At 52.4% G+C, this 21,653-nt stretch overlaps 1 protein-coding gene across 2 annotated transcripts in view; it reads left to right on the forward strand.

The window, feature by feature from the left end:
• Positions 1–21,653, forward strand: part of MATN2 (matrilin 2) — a 108,195-nt gene that overhangs the window by 82,861 nt on the left and 3,681 nt on the right. For both annotated transcript variants that reach the window (XM_054708203.1, XM_054708204.1), the window contains exons 8-14: positions 1,729–1,851; positions 2,026–2,148; positions 10,152–10,274; positions 12,376–12,498; positions 14,891–15,013; positions 17,697–18,110; positions 20,779–20,931. In XM_054708203.1, the coding sequence (XP_054564178.1) occupies positions 1,729–1,851; positions 2,026–2,148; positions 10,152–10,274; positions 12,376–12,498; positions 14,891–15,013; positions 17,697–18,110; positions 20,779–20,931 (1,182 nt within the window). The remainder of the gene's footprint in view (positions 1–1,728; positions 1,852–2,025; positions 2,149–10,151; positions 10,275–12,375; positions 12,499–14,890; positions 15,014–17,696; positions 18,111–20,778; positions 20,932–21,653) is intronic.

Consider the following 21,653-nt stretch of genomic DNA (forward strand, 5'->3'; position numbering starts at 1 on the left):
TAAGGCAACCCATTTCTTCCTCGGGGTCCCCTGAGGAAGCCACGGTATTCCACTCCCCTGGAGGGCTCAGGGAGCCCCAGGCCCTGGTGACAACAAGCCCTTACGGGCCTCACTCTGGGCCGGCACTGCTGTGAGCATCTCCCAGGTATTCACTCACTTTATCCTACAACAGCCTTAGGAGGCATCAACATTCTTTTTTTTTTTTTTAATATATTTTATTGATTTTTTTTTACAGAGAGGAAGGGAGAGGGATAGAGAGTTAGAAACATCGATGAGAGAGAAACATCGATCAGCTGCCTCCTGCACACCCCCTACTGGGGATGTGTCCACAACCAAGGTACATGCCCTTGACCGGAATCGCACCTGGGACCCTTGAGTCCTCAGGCTGACACTCTATCCACTGAGCCAAACCAGTTAGGGTGAGGCATCAACATTCTTACCCCTTTCTGTGTCTAAAGATGGGGAAACTGTGGCTCAAAAAGATCACGTAACTTTGTTGGGGTCACATGACTGGGTAGATGGTGGAACAAGGATGTGAATACAGGCCTCTGGCTCCTGAGATCCTGCAAGTGTTTGCAGGAGGCACACCCACCAGTGGAATGTTCCAGAAGCATCAGTCCCAGGCCCTGTGGGAGTCAAACAGGTCCACTTGCTGGCCCTGCACAAGGAGACCTCCAACGTCCTCCAGTCTCTGGGTCTGCGTTTTCTCCATCAAGGAAATCTGGAGGCAGCCTGCAGGGCTGTCTGTGGGAGCCGGTCACCCCAGCTGTGTCCAGGGCCTTTGGTGCTCACTGCTCAGCGGGCCAGCTGTGCAGGGCGGGGGCACCAGCTGTGCAGGGCAGGGGGTGGGGGGGCAGCAGCAGCCACACATGCAGGCCCGGCTTTGGTTTGTTTTCTGAATCTGGGTGTCCTCGTTGGCGGTGGGGAACCTTTTCCTGTTTCAGATAGAAATGTAACCAGACCATTAAGCCCTACTCAGTGCTGCTTAATAATAATAGTAATAATAATAATAATAAGCATTCAGGCGGCGGCGAGTGCGCGCCAGCTGCTGCTCTGCGGGCCTCACCTGTGTCGGCTCCTCTAAGAGCAGCCCCGCCATCCCATTTCTCAGCCAGGGGCACCGGCCCGCGCCCATGGCTAGGAAGTGGAGGCCGGGATTGGATCCCCAGTAGTCGAAGCCAGACCCTCACTCATGCCTGGGCCCTGCCCTGTCCGCTGTATGGCTCTGGGCCGCGGCGTGACCTTTGTGACCTTCGAGCCTCGTTTTCCTCCGGGGTAAGCCGGGGCTGCACCTGCCCCAGCATGGCCCGGGGGTCTCAGCCAGCACTCCCTGAACAGGAGCGGTACCTGCTTCTGCTCTTCAAAGAAATGGGAAGAGCCGAAACCGGTTTGGCTCAGTGGATAGAGCGTCGGCCTGCGGACTGAAGGGTCCCAGGTTCGATTCTGGTCAAGGGCATGTTCTTTGGTTGCGGGCACATCCCCAGTAGCGGGGTGTGCAAGAGGCAGCTGATCGATGTTTCTAGCTCTCTATCTCTCTCCCTTCCTCTCTGTAAAAAAAAAAAAAAAAATCAATACAATATATTAAAAAAATAAAAAAAGAAATGGGAAGAGAATCAAACCAACAAACAGCAAGGCTGACATTGTAGAGGCCGGCCGCTGGGCTGGAGTCAACGAAACGGCCCCCGGGGCTCCCTGCGAGGCGGTCCTGCTGTCCCCGTGTGCCCGCAGGCGTGGACCACTGCGCCGAGCAGGACCACGGCTGCGAGCAGCTGTGTCTGAACACGGACACGTCCTTCGTGTGCCAGTGCTCCGAGGGCTTCCTCATCAACGAGGACCTCAAGACCTGCTCGCGTGAGTCCCGCCTCCCTGGGGGGCGAGGTGTGCAGCGGGGGTGAGAGTGTGAGGACTGCCGGGGAGGGGGGGGGTGGGGGTTAGTGCCCTCTGGGGACCGCCCACCTGGGCACCTGGGGGAGGCGGGAGGAAGCCCAGCGCCCCGCTGACACCCGCTGCCTGTGGGCTCCCCAGGGGCGGACTACTGCCTGCTGAGCGACCACGGGTGCGAGTACTCCTGCGTCAACACCGACCGGTCCTTCGCCTGCCAGTGCCCCGAGGGCCACGCGCTCCGCAGTGACGGGAAGACCTGTGCCAGTGAGTGTCCCGAGGCCCGGCGACAGCGGGCCTGGGCTGGGGGTCCCTGGGGGATGGGCGATGCCCGGGGAGGTGCGTCCCTCCCGGGTGGGTTTCCCGGGCAGTCAATGTGCAGAAAGCCTCTCAGTGCTGGGTGCCTGGTACTCCCTGCCTCCCGCCCCCCAGCTTCCTCTTCCAGCCCCAGGAGGTGGCTTTGCCCATGTCCACAGTGGCAGGCCCTTTGAGGCTGGGCAGGGCCCTATGTCTTAGCTCTCACTTCTCTACCCCGCAATCTGGCTGCAAGAGGTAGCCAGTCCAGCGGGGTGGCACCAGAATAATAATACCCTGGACCCCTGGCTGCCTGCTGACTTCCTGCTGGGCACTGTGCTACACCCCGGCATCCCCCCCCCCCTCCGGCCGCCATCCCTGCACCCGGGAAGCCCAGCGCCCCCCCCCCCCCCCACATCCCTGCACCCGGGAAGCCCATCCTGCCTGTGAAGCCGCAGCCCCGATTAAGTCAAGAGCCCGAGGTTGCCAGTGGTTAGCAGTGGGTTCAGACTGGTCCATGCGAGTCCAGAGCCAGTTCTGGGAGAAGGGGAGACTCTGGGGAAACCGCCCCTCCCGCCGCCGCGATGGCCTGGCTTCAGATGGCGAGGCTGGCAGTGCTGTTTCCTGGGTGCGTACTCCTTGCAGCTGGTCCCAGCGTCAGCTCCCATTAATTTTAAGAAAGAAAAGCTCCCAGACCTTTCTCTCAAAAACATGCTGTTTTCTGCCCTGCAATCCCATCTCCAAGATGAAAACGAAAAACAGTCATTTTGAGGGAAGGGATCAGAAACGGAGGCATTCACCTTCCCCATCCTGCCGGTTACAGAGTCCGGTGTCCGGGCCCCTGATGCAATTGTGGCCGCAACCTGGTTTATCCAGCTTTGTATTTGTACACTCACCTGGTTTATCCAGCTTTGTATTTGTACACTTACCTGGTTTATCCAGCTTTGTATTTGTACACTCACCTGGTTTATCCAGCTTTGTATTTGTACACTCACCTGGTTTATCCAGCTTTGTATTTGTACACTCACCTGGTTTATCCAGCTTTGTATTAGTACACTCACCTGGTTTATCCAGCTTTGTATTAGTACACTCACCTGGTTTATCCAGCTTTGTATTTGTACACTCACCTGGTTTATCCAGCTTTGTATTTGTACACTCACCTGGTTTATCCACCTTTGTATTAGTACACTCACCTGGTTTATCCAGTTTTGTATTAGTACACTCACCTGGTTTATCCAGCTTTGTATTTGTACACTCACCTGGTTTATCCAGCTTTGTATTTGTACACTCACCTGGTTTATCCAGCTTTGTGTTTGTACACTCACCTGGTTTATCCAGCTTTGTATTTGTACACTCACCTGGTTTATCCAGCTTTGTATTCGGTACACTCACCTGGGCAGGTGAGCTGACTGCCCAGCGGGGTGTGCCCTGAGTGTGCGGCCTGGGAGAAGTGTGCCCCTCGTTGGAGACAGATTCTGAGTCTTGGCAAATGGGTTCCCCATCTTAGAGCTTGCCTGTGGCTGCCTGCCCAGCGGCCTCCTGGGCTGCTCCAGCCGGCATGGGAGGGTGCGGGCAGCGGGGGTGCAGAGAGCATGGGTGAGTCGAATGGCATCGACCTCTGACAGCATGCCGAGGCCGGAGGCATGGCTCTTCATTGGTTTGTTTTAATTCCTCATCATCTTACATGACTCATGCCTCTCCTGGGTCCTCCCTCTTACTGTGGTCACCAAGAACGGACTCCGAGAGGCCTGCAGGCCTTCTGAGAAATTCTCACGGTCCTTCCAAACCAAGGCTGCCCGTTTTCCTTAAAATCGCGTGCCCCCTCGCCCCCCCTCCCCGCCCGGGTCCACACCTGGGTTAGGCCACGGACGCTTAGAAACGTTGCCCGTTTTCTCATTTAAAGTGTGTTTGTTACTAATGGTACAGTGACACCGTTCATCTGAGTACATGCTCAGCAGTGCAACTAGAAGTGAATTTTCACGTGTGTGTCGTGACTACCGTATATGAAAACAGGAGATCATTAGATGGGTTAGAATTGTCCTCAGGGAATGGTGGTTCCTAAGAGATGCATTTTCCCCACCAGCTGATAGCTATGCGTCGAGCTATTCCCTTGAGGGCAGGCCCTCTGTCTGCCCCAGGATGCTGCAGCCTGGCTGCCCTGTCCTGTAATGACGGGCTGTGTTTTCGGGGTGTCCGCATCCTGAGGGTTGGGATGTACGTTCCCCAGCTCGGTGCCAGATGATGAGGGTCCTGCTGGTGTGACTGCACCATTTTGGAAAAACCAGCTGGAGGTCAGCCAGGCCTGGCTCGGCAGAGAAGGGTGTCCGTGGCCCTTCATAAGGCAGCTTTCACCTAGAGCTTTTGTAGCAGGGGGCCCTGAAGAACCCTTCACTCACCTTCCAGAAGGTTCTCCGGAGCACGGGCTAATTGGCACTGTTACCCCCGCAGGCCCCTTGGGCTCTGCAACATCTGGAGTGAAGCCGTTCTCCCTTCCTCCTGCCCCTGGCCCACCAGATGTGATTGCCCAGATTCTGCCCAGGGGCCTCCCTTGCTTTGGGGGGTTGATGCACAGATTGGGGAGGGGACTGCAGCTGAGAGGCCTCCTTCCCTCCCTAGCCCCTGGAAAAGTCCTTGAGATAGACCTTTCGCAAGGGCATCCCGGCACAAGGAAAGACTCCACCGGCTAGAGGTACACGGAACACAGCCCGCTGGCCTGCCGGCTCCCAGAGGGTGAGACCAGGTCTTACTCGGCCCCCGGGAGATGCTCAGGATAGTTCCGTGAGTGAATGTCAGGGACCAGCTGCCGTTTCATCATGCAGAACCCGGCACGGGCCCCGCTCCCTGCTCAGCATCCGTCAGTGGCTCTCCTCTGTCTCTCAAAATCCACGTCCAGTCCTACTCCTCGATTTGACGGTGTCTCAGCACCCCTTCCTCCATGCCTTGAGCCCATCCTAATCCTTCCTCAATCCCTCTAGGTCTTCAGGTGGCTCTTCTTATGAAGGCACTGATGCCCCCTCCCATGGGGGCTCCACCCTTATGACCTCACCTAAACCTAAGGAACGCCCAAAGGTTCTACCTCCAAATGACTATCACACCGTGTGTGTGTGTGTGTGTGTGTGTGTGTGTGTGTGTAGGACTTCAACATGTGGATTTGGAGGGGACATACGTTTTGGTGGAACAGAAGGAAGCTCAGATATCTCCCCTTTCTTTTGTGGGAAACAGCACAGGTAGGAAATGGGCACCACCAGGCTGGCCTCGGGGGTCAGTGGCAGAGTCAGGACTAGAACCCGGGTTACCTAATGCAGGATCTCTTGCCCTGAGTGAGTGAGATTCCCTCTAAAAGTACGGCTCAGCCCTAGCCCAGCTGGTTTGGCTCAGTGGCTAGAGCGTCGGCCTGCAGACTGAAGGGTCCCAGGTTTGATTCCAGCCAAGGGCACATACCTCGGTTGCAGGCTTGATCCCTGGGCCCCAGGGGCAGGGGCAGGGGCAGTGTGGGAGGCAACCAATTGATGTGTCTCTCTCACATTGATGTTTCTCTCTGTCTCTCTCCCTCCCTTCCATTCTCTCTAAAAATCAGTGGGAAAGTATCATCTGGCTCGCTCACTCCATCAGTCTCTCTAGGCGAGGACACACACACACACACACACACACACACACACACACACGGTGTGGCTCCGTTCAGCTGCTGCTTGGTTTGTCCGAGCCAGCGCCTCTATGGAGCTAGCGAACATTTGGCCTCTCCTGGTCTCATTAGAAGAAAAGCCGGGAAACAGTGTCATTCTGTCTCTAGGCCCTGGTTACCCTCCGTGGCTTTCTCCCCCGGGGTTTGCGGTTGGTTTTAATAACCTCCTACGCGGAGCCCCAGACACAGGATTGCTGTCTGTCACCGCCGCAGAGGTGCGAGTCCACGGAGCACCACCGACGTCCGTGACTCACCAGATGTGGGATCCAGATGTGGGGAGCACAGGCTGTGTCAGCACGCAGGGCTGCCAGAGGGGCCCTAAAAACCTGCCCTGTGTCCTCAAACGTCTGGTCACTCTCACCCCAGATTGCGGACCCCATTCATGACGAGGGCGTAATGACACACGTGCTCCTGCCTCCTCCGCGTGAGAGGAGGAGGGTCCTGTGTTCGAGGGCAGTGTTTCCTTCCTGCCTGAGCGTCCTCATAAGTCCTCTCACCCTCTTCCTTTCAGCGGTGGTTCCCGGGCGAGGCTGCCCTCTCTCCGTCTCTGGGTTGGAGTCGAGGTACTTCCTTAAGCGGGGTCCGGCTATCCCTCTCACACGTGATGTCCCCTCCAAATCCACATGTGCTGGGCGTGTCGTGCTGAGTGCGGGCATCCCTGGGTGGATGCAGGTCCAGTTTCTGCCCTGACACAGTTTAACGTTTCTCCGGGAGGAGGAAATTGAAGACACAATATCACCCATTCCGTGTGATGAGAGTTGTGATGTGGAAAGAACAGTGCCACAGGGCCTGTGACGGGTGAGGGGCGGGGAGGGGGGGACCACCACCTGGTCTAGAGAAAGGTGTTTGGCCTGGCGCCTAGAGACCGATGGAGTGAGCGAGCAGAGGTGGAGGGTGTTCTGGACTAGATGTGTGTGTCCTCCCCAGATTCCTGTGGTGGAATCCTAGCTGCCCAAGCGTGATGGTAGTAGGAGCTGGGGCTTTGGGGTGATTAGGTCATGAGCGTGGAGCCCTCGAGAAAGGGATTTGTGCTTTTAGGAAAGAGACCCCACAGAGCTCCCTAGTCCTGCCCGCATGTGAGGGACCTGGACGGGGGCCCTCACCCAACTATGTGGGCTCCCCGATCTCAGACCTCCAGCCTCCAGAACTGTGCTCAACACATGTTTGCTGCTGTAAGCCACCGCGTGTGTAGTATGTTGCTACAGCACCACCGCGGACTGAGACCGATGGGGAGCTCTTCCCCGGCACAGGAAGCGCCCGGAAGCCCAGGTCCGGGAGGGCACTGAGGGTGGAGTTTGGAGTGTGAGCGGGAGACGTGAGAGATGAGCGTGGAGAAGCAGGCGGGCCAGGCCACCTGCAGCGCCCAGAGTTACAGCAAACCGTTTGGAGGCCTGGCCTCCCTCGAGAAAACCATTTTGTCTTCGGAGAACCCACCAGCCTTTGGACAGACTGCTGACCTAGGACGGCCGCTGGCTGTGCCTCTGGACCAGGGAACACGGAGGTGATAGATTTGTGAGCTCATCACGCCTCTGCCCCAGCACAGCTGGCACAGCTGGCACAGCTGGCACAGCTGGCACAGCTCACCTCCGCAGAGTCAGGGGCCTGGGAGAGTCCCTCCCCCTCTCTGCCATCATTTTCTCAGCTCTGAAACGATGGCGTTGGACCACTTCCTGTCCAAGGTCCCTTTCAGACCAAAAATACAGGGAGTGCCTGGCACGGAGTCAGTGCTCCATAAATGCTTGCTGAGTGAAGGAACTCCTTGCTGGGGTGCCCACGGTTCTCCCCGGGCGAAGGCACCCCATCCTAGCGAGTCAGGGGTGGTGGCTCTCTTTGGCCTGTTAGGGACGCCCTGAAGTCCTTCCCTAGAGGGGAGTCCCTTTGTCTCTGGGGAGAAGCTGGCTCAAGCTGGTTTCCAGACTTGGTGAGTAGAAAGCAGCGACAGCCTGGCCAGGAGTAACAGCTGCAGTGTAACTTGGGCATTCCCTCGTTTCCCGTGTGTGTGGTTCGTTAATTTACGAGGGATCCCGAATGCCCCCGACATGCGGGAACCGGACACTTTGCTGAACCGATGTGAACTGTGCACTCTGCCGGGCGGGTGCGTGGGAGAGCGCGGAGCCCAGCCGAGCGCCAGCAGCCACACCCGCTGGTTCTCATGTCCGACAGCTGCACAGAATCCCCAGGAGGTGGTCCGTTACCCTCGCTTTTCAGAGTGGCACACTGAGGAGGGTTTCCTTTTGCTCAGTGGGTGTGCAGAACCCGTCAGTAAACGATACCACAAGACACACATGATGGCGTTTGGTTCACGATGGTGGAGGCACAGAATAATCTGGACGCTTGGGAGGGTCTCTGAGCATAAGGGCTGGGTCAGATTATGTCACCCCACTGCTCAGCCCCCCCAGTGAGCCTTTCTCACTTAGATGCAGCCACGGCCTGTGATCCCAGGTGATCTGCCCCCGATCCTGCCCTGCCAGGTTGCCTGGGTCAGACGGTTCTCTTTGCCTGTCCTGAAACATGCCAAGATGCGTCTACCTCTGCAGTTTGCAAATTCTTTCTTGGGGGCGCTGTTCTTCCGCAGATACCATACACTCAGTCATCTCTTCGGGGCTCTGCTCAGTGTCCCCTTCCTTACTTGTAAATGACAGGTGCTCCCCTGGCTCCAGCCCCTCAGCCTGCTTTTCCTCCACAGCACGTTTCCCCATCTGACACACATTTGTCTGTCTATTGATGGTCTCTCCTTCCCCACCCCCTTCCCCGCTGCCAAGTGTAAGCTTCACAAAGACAGAAACTTTGTTTTATTGGTGTCTCCCCTGCCTGGAAGAGTGCCTGACTCACACAGTAGGAACTCGTGAAATGTTGTTAACCGAGTGAACGGATGAATGAATGGGCTAAGTGTGACACACACCTACATATCTCAGTAGATACTGGTATGTACATATGTTATTTACATGATAGGATAACCAATGCAGTTGAACTTATTTTCTGATACTTACAGGCCATTGGTATCTCTCCTTTGTAAATTGTCATTTCGTGTCTTCTGTTCATTTTCCCTGTGAAGATGATGATACTGTTCAATTTATGTGCTCTTTATACACACTGAGTGGCCAGATTATTATGATCTCTGAACACATAATAATTTGGCCACTCAGTGTATATCCTATATAATAAAAGGCTAATATGCAAATTGTCCCCTCGACCAGGAGTTCGACCAGCAGGCAGGCCGGCCAACCGCCCATGTCCCCTCCCCCTGGCCAGGCTGGCCGGACCCCACCCATGCACAAATTCATGCACCGGGCCTCTAATATCCTACCTAATAATAGACAAATATGCAAATTGACCATACCTTCGCTATGCCCACGATTGGCCAGGAGGCGCGGGGAGGGCGGGACTCGGGGTGGCCGGGGTGGCTGATAGGGCTGGTGGGACGCTGACCTCGCGTCGCCAGCGGTAGCTCGAGCTCAGCGTCTGCACCATGGCTGTGCTGCGGCACAGAAGGGGCCTCTGGGGCAGCGAGCTCACGTCCCACCGTGGACCATCAAAAGTGGGGGAGCTGGGTGCCTGTCCACTGGTGCAACAGGCCTTTCAGAAGCCTCCGGTGGGGCAGAGGCTTCTGAAAGGCCTGGTGCACCAGCGGACAGGCACCCAGCTCCCCCGCGATCGAAAGCAAAAGCGTGGGAGCTGGGTGCCTGAACACTCAGGCACCAGCGATCAAAAGCAAAAGCGTGGGAGCTGGGGGCCTGTCTGCTCAGGCACCAGGCCGTTCAGAAGCCTTCACTGCGCCGGAGGCTTCTGAAAGGTCTGGTGCACCAGCGGACAGATACCCAGCTCCCCTTTGATCGAAAGCGAAAGCATGGGAGCTTGGTGCCTGTCCACTCAGGCACCAGGCCTTTCAGAAGCCTCCACGGCGCTGGAGGCTACCGAAAGGCCTGGTGCACCAGCGGACAGGCACCCAGCTCCCCTGCGATCGAAAGCGAAAGCGTGTAGGGGACCGACCCTACACGTGCATGATTCAATCATGCACTGGGCCTCTAGTATATATATATATACACACACATACACACACACACACACACACACACACATACTCTGAGTGGCCAGATTATTATGCGTTCAGAGATCATAATAATCTGGTCACTCAGTGTATTACAAATAGACATGCTTCCTATTTTTAAATGTGCATTATGGAATTAGATACTGTTTTAGTTGAAGGCGTCTGAGGTGCCTTTTAAGATTGAAGAAGTTGCTGATGTCTGAATCATTTCCTCCCTCTGTTTCTCTAATTCCACTTGGTTCTCAGAATTGGACGCTTGTGCTCTGGGGGACCACGGTTGCGAGCATTCCTGTGTGAGCAGTGGAGACTCCTTCGTGTGCCAGTGCTTGGAAGGGTATCTGCTCCGGGAAGACGGGAAAACCTGCAGAAGTAAGTTTTTATCAGAGTTGGCTCCATCAGTGTGTCTGACCTCTGCATGAAGCCCACCATCCCGATCCCTGTGTCGTCGTTGCTCTCAGTTCAATGCCGCATGACCACCAAATGCAATGTGGGATCCTGGGTGAGATCTTGGGTCGGAAAAGTGACAGCAGGTAAAAATTAAGGAAATGCAGCCCTAGCTGGTTTGGCTCAGTGGATAGAGCATCGGCCTGCGGACTGAAGGGTCCCGGGTTCCATTCCGGTCAGGGGTACATGCCCGGGTTGTGGGCTCGATCCCCAGTAGGGGGCTGTGCAGGAGGCAGCCAATCAATGATTCTCTCTCATCATTGATGTTTCTGTCTCTCTCCCTCTCCTTTTCTCTCTGAAATCAATAAAAATATTTATAAAACAAAAAAAATAATTAAGAAAATGCAAACAAACTATGGATTTCAGTGGATATTAGTTGTTGTATCAATATTGGTCCGTGAATTTTATGACTTGTATTACACTAAATGAAAATGTTATAGGGGCCAAAACTGGTTTGGCTCAGTGGATAGAACGTCGGCCTGCGGACTCAAGGGTCCCGGGTTCCATTCCGGTCAAGGGCATGTACCTTGGTTTCGGGCACATCCCCAGTAGGGGGTGTGCGAGAGGCGGCTGATCGATGTTTCTAACTCTCTATCCCTCTCTCTTCCTCTCTGTAAAAAATCAATAAAATATATTTTAAAAAAAAAAAGAAGAAAAAAAAAAGAAAATGTTATAGGGGAACTGGGTATGGGGGTTTACGGGAGCTTTCTGTACCGTCTTTTCAATTTTTCGGTGCATCTAAAACTCTCCTAAACAATAAAGTCCAGTACAAAGAACACAAGCAAATGCACACATGAAAAAAGCCATGGCCAGAGCTATCACGGAAGTTGCTCACTTATGCCCGAGGCAAGAGGCAGTGGGCTAATAGCGTGGCTTCATGGGAAGATGTGCAGTCTGAAACCCAGGGTTCTATCAACTTCTGTCTCTGCCACTTATGACCTGGGCAAGTTGCTTAACTTCTCTGCACCTTTGTTTCTTTATTTCTAATAATGCTGTTGTTTCCGGGGACACAAATCCCTCAGAGAGACCACCGTACGAGGAGGCCATTCTTACGTCTCAGAAAGCAAAGCCTCTTAAGATGGGCCAAGTCCCATCCTATATAATAAAAGGCTGATATGCAAATTGTCCCCTCGACCAGGAGTTCAACCAGGAGTCAGACCAAGGGGCGGGGCCGGCCTGCCAACTGCCTGCGGCCCCTTCCCCCAGCCGGCCCTGCCTCCGATTGACCCCCCCTCCACCCTGATCGGGGACGGGGACGGCCCACTAACCACTTGTGGTCCCTCCCCCTGGCCAGTCCCGCCCCACCCCCAATCACCCTGATTGGGGTGGGGGGCCGGGGGCGGGCCCCACCCGTGCACAAATTCGTGCACCAGGCCTCTAGTCTCTGGTATAATCAAAGGGGAGTGTGACCCTGAGCAAGAGATTTCCATCCCTATCAATCACCTTTTCTCAAGCTGCTCAGAGCACTTTTCAAAGGGCAAGTCCTGTTTACAGAGATGAGTAACTGGAATTATTACTCTCGTTTTTCAGACAGGAAAGGTAAGGCTCCAGAGCAGCGGTCACCAACCTTTCGGACCCCATGGAGCACCAGTGAGGTCACCGGTTGGTGACCGCTGCTCCAGAGGGTTATGTGATTCTTCTGAGTCACGTGATGTGTCAGGGACAAGGCCAAAATTAGATTTCAGTGCTGCTAATCTAAATGGAGGTTTAATTTCCTAAGTGGTCAGACCAAACGTGTTTCCCTTCTGGTAGAAGAAACTGCATCTGCAGAAAGCAGGTGATGGACTGCATTTTTATGAGACACTGAATTAGATGCTGGTGCGGGAGGACAGTGACGACAGGGAGGAGGTTTGAGTTAGCCTAAATCAGAGCCCCCGATCTTCATCCTCAAGTTCACCCTCCTCCCCATGGACCACTGAGCTCAGGGGACTCTGGAGCCTGGGGCTGAGACGAAGGGACCCTCTGAGGTGAAGCTGGGGAGACTTGACGTTGATGAAATTGTTTTAAGTTGCTCTGCTGTCCTCAGGGAAAGACGTCTGCCAAGCAGTAGACCACGGCTGCGAGCACATTTGTGTGAACAGTGGGGAGTCTTACAGCTGCAAGTGCTCGGAGGGGTTCCGGCTCGCTGAGGATGGGAAACGCTGCAGAAGTAAGTGACCTCCTGGTAGAGCTGAACGTGTCCCTCTGGAGACTTGGTTATATAACTTCATTTAGTCTTAAAGACCTTCCTTTGCAATTCATGTCACACTTACAGGTTCCTGCCGTGGGCACTCTGGAGGGTTTTGCTAGTGAACAGTACAGTAGACCCTTAGTTGTTAGGAATTTCTCAGTCGAGGTCCGAGACGTCAGGCTCTTTGCTTCTTCTCATCCTCTCCCCGCTGTTGGCCCTCTTCACAGGGGCTCTGTGGATGCTCAGAGCCTCGCAGTGCCTGGCTAGTCATGGGACTGAATTAGAATCTCTGGGAGCAATCATGATGGGGATCAGAGGTTAATTATGGTGCTTTTTCTTCTTGAAGGCCCTCAGAAGTAAAGGTAGTGTGTATGTGTGGATGGATGGATGGATGGATGGATGGATAGAATATGACTATGGGGTTTGGCAAGTCTGATGTCTGCAGGGTAGGCTGGCAGGCTGGAGCTCCAGGGAAGAGCTAATGTAGTTCTAATCCAAAGGCAGTCTGCTGGCAGAATTCCCTCTTTTTCAGGGGGGCATTAGTCTTTTTTTAAAATATTTTTAATTGATTTCAGAGAGAAAGGGAGAGGGAGAGATAGAAACAATCAATGATGAGAATCATTGATTGGCTACCTCCTGCACGCCCCCTACTGGGGACCAAGCCCGCAGCCTGGGCACCTGGGCATGTGCCCTTGACCGGAATCAAACCTAGGACCCTTTGGTCCTGCAGGCTGTCGCTCTATCCACTGAGCAAAACCAGCTAGGGCTTTTTTTTTTTTTCCCCTTAAAGCCTTCTACTGATTAGGTGAGGTCCACCACAATATGGAAGATACCCTACTTTACTCAAAATCTACTGACTTAAATGTTAATCTCATCTGAACAATACCTTCATTGCAACATCTGGACTGCTGTTTGACTGTAGCACAGAAAATTAACCATCACAGCACCCAAAGAAAGACAGAGACGGAGACACGCGAGCTCAGTGAGGTGGGCATCAGAAGAGCGCAGGGCACCCTGATGGGGTGGCTCAGTTGGTTGGAGCATCGTCCCGTACACCAAAAGGTTGCAGGTTTGATTCCTGGTCAGGGCAGGGGGGAGGTAACCAATCGATGTTTTGCTCTCTTCCTTCCTCTCTAAAATCAATAAACATATACTCAGGTGAGGAAAAAAAAGAAAAAAAAAGCACAGGACAGGAATTTTTCTCCACGGTGAGATTCTGAGCTGTTAATCCTACTTCGGGGCGGGGGAGGGGCTGGGTTTCAACACTATCTACCTGCTTTTGTGAGCCTCTGTTCCAGCGGGCAGAAGGGCCCTTTGGAAATCAAGGCACAATAAACTCGTTTGCTTTTGAGGTGGATGTGTGTGTGTGGGGGGGATTTCCCCATACTCCTTTGAGGTAATTGGGGTCACTCCATGTGTCAACAAACCTGGATTAGATGTAACTCATTGCTCTTCTCTTCCACCAGCAAGAAGGGCTCCCACCTTGGGCGAGAACGCTGGGGTGCCTGCGGGACCCTGGCCTCGCTCTGCAGGGCTCGCTGAACGACCCTCTTCTGCCCCCACACAGCAGCATCCTTTCTATGGAGACCATGTCTACAGTTCTGCCCGTTATGCCTGCCCGAGCCGTTTGTGCATGCTTTTATTTCTATTTCTATAAATGCAGACGTACACACATGCACCATTTATTCACTCAACACATTAGTTGCTTGGTTAGTACAACTTCTACCTCTGGAATTTAATTGCTAAATCAAATCCTTCCATTCCACGTTCTAGAGGGATCTGGAGTATGGTTTGTTTGGAGGAAGCTTCCCTTTTAGGGAGCTAATGACAGGAAAGAGCCACGGGCTTTCTTGCAATGAGGGGGAGGACTCCAGACGGTGCCTCCTCCGTGTCCTCAGCTTGCTGCGCTCTGGCATCTGTGCAACTTTCTGAGCTTTTTCATCTGTACGTTGGCACAGTTATTCCTGCCTTCCTCTTATCACAGGACGTTGTGAAGATTAAAGGGCTGTAACTACTTTGAAGAGTTTAAAAATGAGAAATGTTGATTAGACTATTAAAACAGGAGTGCTGGGGATGTCTATGGGGAAAAATCAGTAGTTTGGGAAAATCAAAATCCAATGCAGGTCGAACAATTCGGAAAATTAATAATAAATTCAGGACACCGGTCACCCACCTTACCATTCAGGCTTGGGGGAGTGAGAGCTTTCTGCGGGGCGTGTCCCCGCCCCAGGCCCTGTCTTGAAAGGGGATGTGTGGAGGAGGTTTGAACAGAGATGGAAAATGGATTGCTTCCGCGATCTCTCCTGACATGACTGTTCAACCCAGCTGGTTTCTACGCTGATGGGATTGCTCGGCTCTGCGTTTTCCTCAGGGAAGGATATCTGCAAGTCGACCCACCATGGCTGCGAGCACATTTGTGTTCATCGTGGCGATTCCTACATCTGCAAATGCTCAGAGGGATTTATTCTAGCTGAGGACGGAAGGCGGTGCAAGAGTAAGTAATCTGAACTTGGCTTTCTGCTTGAATTTGGTTTGGGAGTAAGTGTCTGAATTGGTGCAACATTTAGAAGGGTGATTTGGCAATTGTTTAAAGGCAATTCGGCTTGTAGGAGTTTATCCTGTGACTATGTGCATGTATTCCCAAAGCTATAGACTGTATATAAGAACATTTTGTGCAGTATTGTTTGTATCGGCAAAAAATTGGGAACAAGGTCAATGTCCATCCCTAAGAGACTGGTCAGGTAAATTCCGGTGCAGCTATCCAGTGGAATACTATACAGCTGTTAAAAAAAAAGAGTGAAGCAGCTCTAGATGTATTCCCAGGATATTTTAGCTGAAAAAAGCATGGAGCTGAATGCATATTACCATTGATATATTTTGTCAGAGGCTCTCTCTACCATACCATATATGGTGAGAGAGAGGACACACACACACACACACACACATACACATACACATACATACATGCTCATATATACATACTTTTTGGTAATGTTTGAATTTTGTTCCATGTGCATATATTATCTTGTAGAAAAAAAATGAAGAAAAAGGATAGAGACAAAATTTAGAAAGCATCATGGTGAGGAAGCTCAGTACGGTGATGAGTCAAAAATAAAGGAAGAAACTGGGGTCTTTGTAGAAAAAAAGACTTGAGGCACCAAATGCCAAAGAGACGGTCACCTCCGTCATGGTTTCGGGGCCCTCCCCCTGCCCCAGGGAGGGAAAGGTCACGGGAGAAGCTGCAGCTCAGCAGGAGGACAAAGGCGCTTTCCCACAGGGCAGCCGTGTGCTTAGTTAGTGAAGATCATGAGCTTTGGGTCCGACAGATCTGGATTTAAACCCCATTCATACACGTGTGTGAACTGGACAGATAATTCAGCTTCTCGGAGTCTCCGTTTTTTTAATCTATAGTATGAAGAATACAAAAGATCATATCTTTAAAGGTGCTTAGCCCAGTGCTGGCCCATTCCCAGTGCTTGACAAATGACAGCTATTGTCATCCAGGGCAGAGCTGTCCGGAGACGGGCTTCAGGGAGAGGGATGCGTTCCTCAGGAGAGGTGCTCAGGCCCTCTGAATGGCTGCCCGCCAAGGATGTAGCAAAGATGTCAGCAGCAGGGGGGGCTGCACGAGGAGACCTTTAAAGGTTCTATTCAACCCTGAAATCCGGGAACTCTGTGAAAAGCAAATCAGTTGACTTAACTACCAAGGGAAGTTGGAGTGGCCCTCCTGCAAAGCCGCAGCCAGCACGTGGGCTGCAACCCTCCCGGATCTGAGGGCGGGCCCCTCTCCCCCGACGCCCTTCACTCCATCCAGCGATCTTGTTTCCTGGAGAAGCCCCTGTGCCCTGGTTCCGTGAGGAAAGAGTAGATGAGGAAGAGGAGAAAAGGCACTCACTGCTAGAAAATTACTCCAGTATTCCTGAAATCTGCCAGGGACCACACGCACCCCGCCTGAGTGGTTTTTTGTTTGTTTGTGGGTGTTTTTGTTGTTTTTTTTTGGTTGATTCAGGAACAGGCTATGAATGTACATGAAGCTCTGAATTAGCCTTTGCCTCGTTCACTAATAAAGAATCAATAAGGTGAGTGATGAGGACAAGCACTTAATGGAGAGAGGAACCCAACCCCCCAACACACACACACACTAGCATGTCACTCAGGCCAGGCATAGACATATTTCTGCATGTGTGTGCCTTGTTTATTTATTGTGCTTCACGTTCAAAGATTAGAAGCTGCTTGATATATAACAGAGAACGTTATGAGATCATCCATTTGGATCTGTAAATGTCTTATGCAGCCCTAAGTAACAAAAAAAAAATCTCTCCACACCCGGATTGCTTAAGTATTTGCATAAAGCTTTTACTGTCAACCCTCTGAGTTGCCTGGAAAGCTTTCGTGTAGATAAAGAATTCACAGTGATAATTCATTTTTAAGTTTTTATAGGTCAGTAGGGCACTCACAGGCGTCCTACCCAATGGACACCACCTCCTTTGTCAACAAGCATTTGTTGAATACCTACTGTGTGCCAAGTTTGGGGGGTGCAGAAATGAATGAGATATGGCCCCCAAAGTGGAGAAACTGGCAGGCTAAAAGAGAAGACCACACACGATCAGCTCTCGCACAGCGTGTGGGGTACCCTGGACGACACGCAGCGGAGAGCCGGGGGTTCATCTTGGTCTCCATCGCAGTCCTGCTGCGCCTCCTGCCTTGCATGAAGCACATGCTCAATAAGCAGGTTTTTGTTGAATAAACGTGTGTGTGTGAGGGGGACACACGGGGTAACTAGTACAAGCTGGGTTACTGTGAAGCTCCCTGGAACAGGTGATGGCGGAGCTGCATTTTAAGGATTTCCTCTCCGCTGTCTGTCAGAACGCCAGCACTGGGTGGGGTCACCTCCTGGAGTCAAGGTACGGAAGCTTTTGGGTGCTGTCAGGCCCTCCAGTGTCCTTTACACAAGTCCCTCCAGACCTGGCTGCCGGGCCCAGGGTGCAGGGGGCCTGGTGCCCTAGTTTATGCCTCTGCTGTGCGTCTCTCCGACACCTCGTGGCTGCACGTTATCTAGAGAACACAGGTGGCTCTCCAAAGTGGTTGTGCCTCCAACAGAAGCACGACTGTCTTCTCCTCTTGTGCATAAATAATTGTTTAAAAACCCCAACTCAGCTTTCCTTTCGTTCTTCCAGGATGCTCTGAAGGCCCAATTGATCTGGTCTTTGTGATCGATGGATCCAAGAGCCTCGGAGAAGACAATTTTGAGATCGTGAAGCAGTTTGTCACTGGGATTATAGATTCCCTGGCGGTTTCCCCCAAAGCCGCTCGAGTGGGGCTGCTCCAGTACTCCACGCAGGTCCGCACGGAGTTTACCCTGAGAGACTTCAGCTCGGCCAAGGACATGAAGAAAGCCGTGGCCCACATGAAATACATGGGCAAGGGCTCCATGACGGGGCTGGCCCTGAAACACATGTTTGAGAGGAGTTTCACGCCAGCAGAAGGGGCCAGGCCTCTCTCCGCACGGGTGCCCCGGGTGGCCATCGTGTTCACCGACGGACGGGCTCAGGATGACGTCGCCGAGTGGGCCAGTAAAGCCAAGGCCAACGGTAATGTGGAGGGAGGAGCGGTGGCCACCACTCACGGTTCAGGCTGCTTAAGCTCACGTGGTGGTCACAGCTGGCCACGGGAGGGAGATTCTGAGGGTACAGAGGCTCTCCCAAACTGCCCTCTGGAGGCCTTAAAGGGAGTTCCGGGTCGGGAAGGATGCAGAAGGGTTGCAGACTGGCCATCAGCCCAGACACAGACCCCACACCTGAGACATCATCTACTGCACTTCACCAGCCCGGGTGTGACCGCCCGTGGAGAGAATCAATCTCCACGTGCTATTCACCACAGACAAATACACAACAGTCCCCAAACACTGGTAAAAATAGATTCCTGGTGGAACTTTTCTGATACTTCAAAAAAAAAAATGTTTTTGTTGGTTTTAGAGAGAGGGAGAGGGATAGAGAGGTACATTGATGAGAGAGAAACTTCATCAATAAGCTGCCTCTTGCACTCCGCCCACTGAATCAAGCCCACAACCCGGGCATGTGCCCTGGCCAGGAATCGAACTGGTGACCTGTTGTTTCCCGGGTCGGCACTCAATCCCTGAGCCACACTGGCCAGCCGGATACTTTACAAAACAAAGCTAACACTGCAAGTGAACCAGTGAAAGCACAACAGCCGTGGGAGAGCACATACTCGTGTTTGCAAAAGTTAGCTTTTGAGAAAATCAAGCTGTTGGAGATTATGACTAAGCTCTCATTGCTCAGTAGAACTCGCCTCTTCTCCGAGTTGTATGACGCAATGGGGACTGGAGGTTACTCTAGTGGTGGGCAGATGTGAAGTGTGGCAGAGGAGTATGGCCCTTGGAAAAAGGAAACCCAAAAGCTAGGTGGTTGGGAGAGACAGCTTAAGGCAGAGTGTCTGAATTCTTTGGGGAGACGAGAAAACTTGAGGTTGTGAGGCCGTTCGCTGAAAAGCCGCTTTCTTTAGGAACTTGGTGAGGGCACATTGCTTTAGCAGGTCCTACCAAGCGGAAAAGGGGACGCACAGACCAGGGCTCCATCCGAGACTTTTCAGACCCAGTGCCGGGCACGTAGCACACGCGTGACTAGTACTTGCTGAGTGAACGAGGAGTGGGAGTGCCAGTGAGCCCATGGGTGAGCTCCCTCCTCTCCAGAAAGGCTGGTCCACATGGGCATCCAGTCACTCTTTGTAAGGAGGCCAATGCGGTGACATTGCTTCCCTCACTACTCACACCTTTTCTCTGTGCTCAAGAGTAGCAGCCATGAAGTGTCCTGCCTAAATCATCTGGTGCCCGCTCACTCCCAGCTCCTCTGCTTCTAGACTAGCTTGTAAAAGCTCATGTCAAACCCATGGGCCCCTAGAGCTGCATCCTCAAGATACTGGGGAAAGCACATGTCTCCAAAGACTGTGGTTGGCCCTTTTATGTGTCACATTGAGATCAGTCTACCTCTTCTTCCCCAACTCACATTTCCACAAATCACCCCAAGGCAGGTGGTAGGAGAAACACATGTTTATTTGGTTCCTGAATCAACAAATGTATCTGAAGTGACATCTTCTAGTGAATTTAATTATTCCTATGCATAGCTGACACAATCTTAAAACAGTAATTATCCTTTTTAGGAAGTTGTACATAAACTCACTGGGCTCTTAGACAAGTATGCTGAACTTGACTGTTGTTGACCTTGCACAGACTTAGAACAAGGCATAACTCTTGCCCATTGGCTTAAAGAGCCATTTTTATGTGTATTTTTTTTTAATATATTTTATTGATTTTTTACAGAGAGGAAGAGAGAGGGATAGAGAGTTAGAAACATCGATGAGAGAGAAACATCGATCAGCTGCCTCCTGCACACCCCCCACTGGGGATGTGCCCGCAACCAAGGTACATGCCCTTGACCGGAATCGAACCTGGGACCCTTGAGTCCGCAGGCCGACGCTCTATCCACTGAGCCAAACCGGTTTCGGCTATGTGTATTTTTTTAAAAAAATATCTAGTCTAATGAATTAGCCACAATAAGATATCAGTGCTGAAAAATTTTGACCATCGATCTAGTAGAACTTAAGTTCTTATTGTTTTACTTTCACATAAAGAGTGTACGGGGGCAGGGAGTCTAGTGATTGATAATTTGAAAAGCTTTTGGAGCCATCTCATATCTCTTTGGGTATCTAATGTTGATTCTTGGGGTTTGTTCTTTTTTCCTGACTTTGGGGCTTTCCAGTCTGCGGGTCCTCCTTTTCAGCTTGGCACCTCCTCCCAAGGCTTTGTCTTCCCCAGGGCGGTGGGCAGAATGCAGCCTCACCTGGCCCAGGTCACTTCCAGTTCCTACCTGGTACCATTGGAAGTAGAAACTGTTATGAGGTCATAAAATGCCTGTCTCTTAGACTTCTCCCAGGAGACTCCCAGTCAGTAAGCCATAGCTGCGTTCCACTCTATCCACAGGCTAATTCAAGGGAAAGGTACGATTTGTTAAGTGGCCTGGCCCAGAGCCAAGCGACAGGATGGGGGTCCAGCTCCCACGCCTCTCTTGGATTCCTGTCTTTTGCTCACAGAGCCAACATAAAAATGGTGGAAAAATAAAGTGAGGTTGACATGGAAGTCACACCACTTAACATCCAGCTTTGGGAGCAGTCTACACAACGTCCAGGCCGTGGGAACAGGACACAGCTCTCACCACCGTGTTCTCACTTTGCTCTGCACCGTAGGCATAACCATGTATGCTGTCGGGGTAGGAAAAGCCATTGAGGAAGAACTGCAGGAGATTGCCTCCACGCCCACGGACAAGCATCTCTTCTATGCCGAAGACTTCAGCACAATGGGCGAGATAAGTGAAAAGCTAAAGAAAGGCATATGTGAAGGTACTATAGCTCATGTCTAGGAGAGATCTTAGCGGACGGGGCAGCATGAACCCTTGAAGGAGAAATTCTCAACCCATTCCTTCAAGGTGCTCAGAAAAGTGTCTCCCTGGGGTGCAGGGCCAGTGACAGCTGTAAACACTGTGCACAGAGGGCGGAAGAGGGGTCAGAGAAGACAAAAGGAACAGCCCACATGGCTTGGTGATGCTGTGCTGAGCTGTGATGGCGCTTTGACACACTGGCATCCTTAATCCGCACAAAACACCTTTAGAGGTGGTCATTTAAGAAACCATTTTATAAATCAGGAGGGCTGACGCGCCATTTCAGGGTATGCCTGTACTAGTAATTGGGGTGGAAAGGGATGGCAGCCCTTTCTAGTCCACTGTCTAAAGTTAAAGACGGCCTCCGGGCATGGGCTCCGTCTGCTTGTAGAACACTAGGCTGCCCTTTAGGATTCAGATTTATGTACACGAGCTCCCTCTGCTTTCCTCGTTTCCTGTGCCACAGGTCAGGCATGCTGACATATAGCAGTTCTGCCCATTTTCCCCTGTACTCGTGTCCCAGGTTCAGTCACCAATAAAATCCCAGACTAAGTGATGTACCTTATTCCTCTGTAGAGGAAAAACACAGTGCGAGGAAGGGGACCAGGGAGGGAAGGCCTTTCAGATTTCTAATCTGAGTAGATAATGTTTTGCCTCTAGGCCAGGGGTGGGGAACCTTTTTCT

The sequence above is a fragment of the Eptesicus fuscus genome, chromosome 19 (assembly GCF_027574615.1).
Source record: "Eptesicus fuscus isolate TK198812 chromosome 19, DD_ASM_mEF_20220401, whole genome shotgun sequence".
Lineage (NCBI taxonomy): Eukaryota > Metazoa > Chordata > Mammalia > Chiroptera > Vespertilionidae > Eptesicus > Eptesicus fuscus.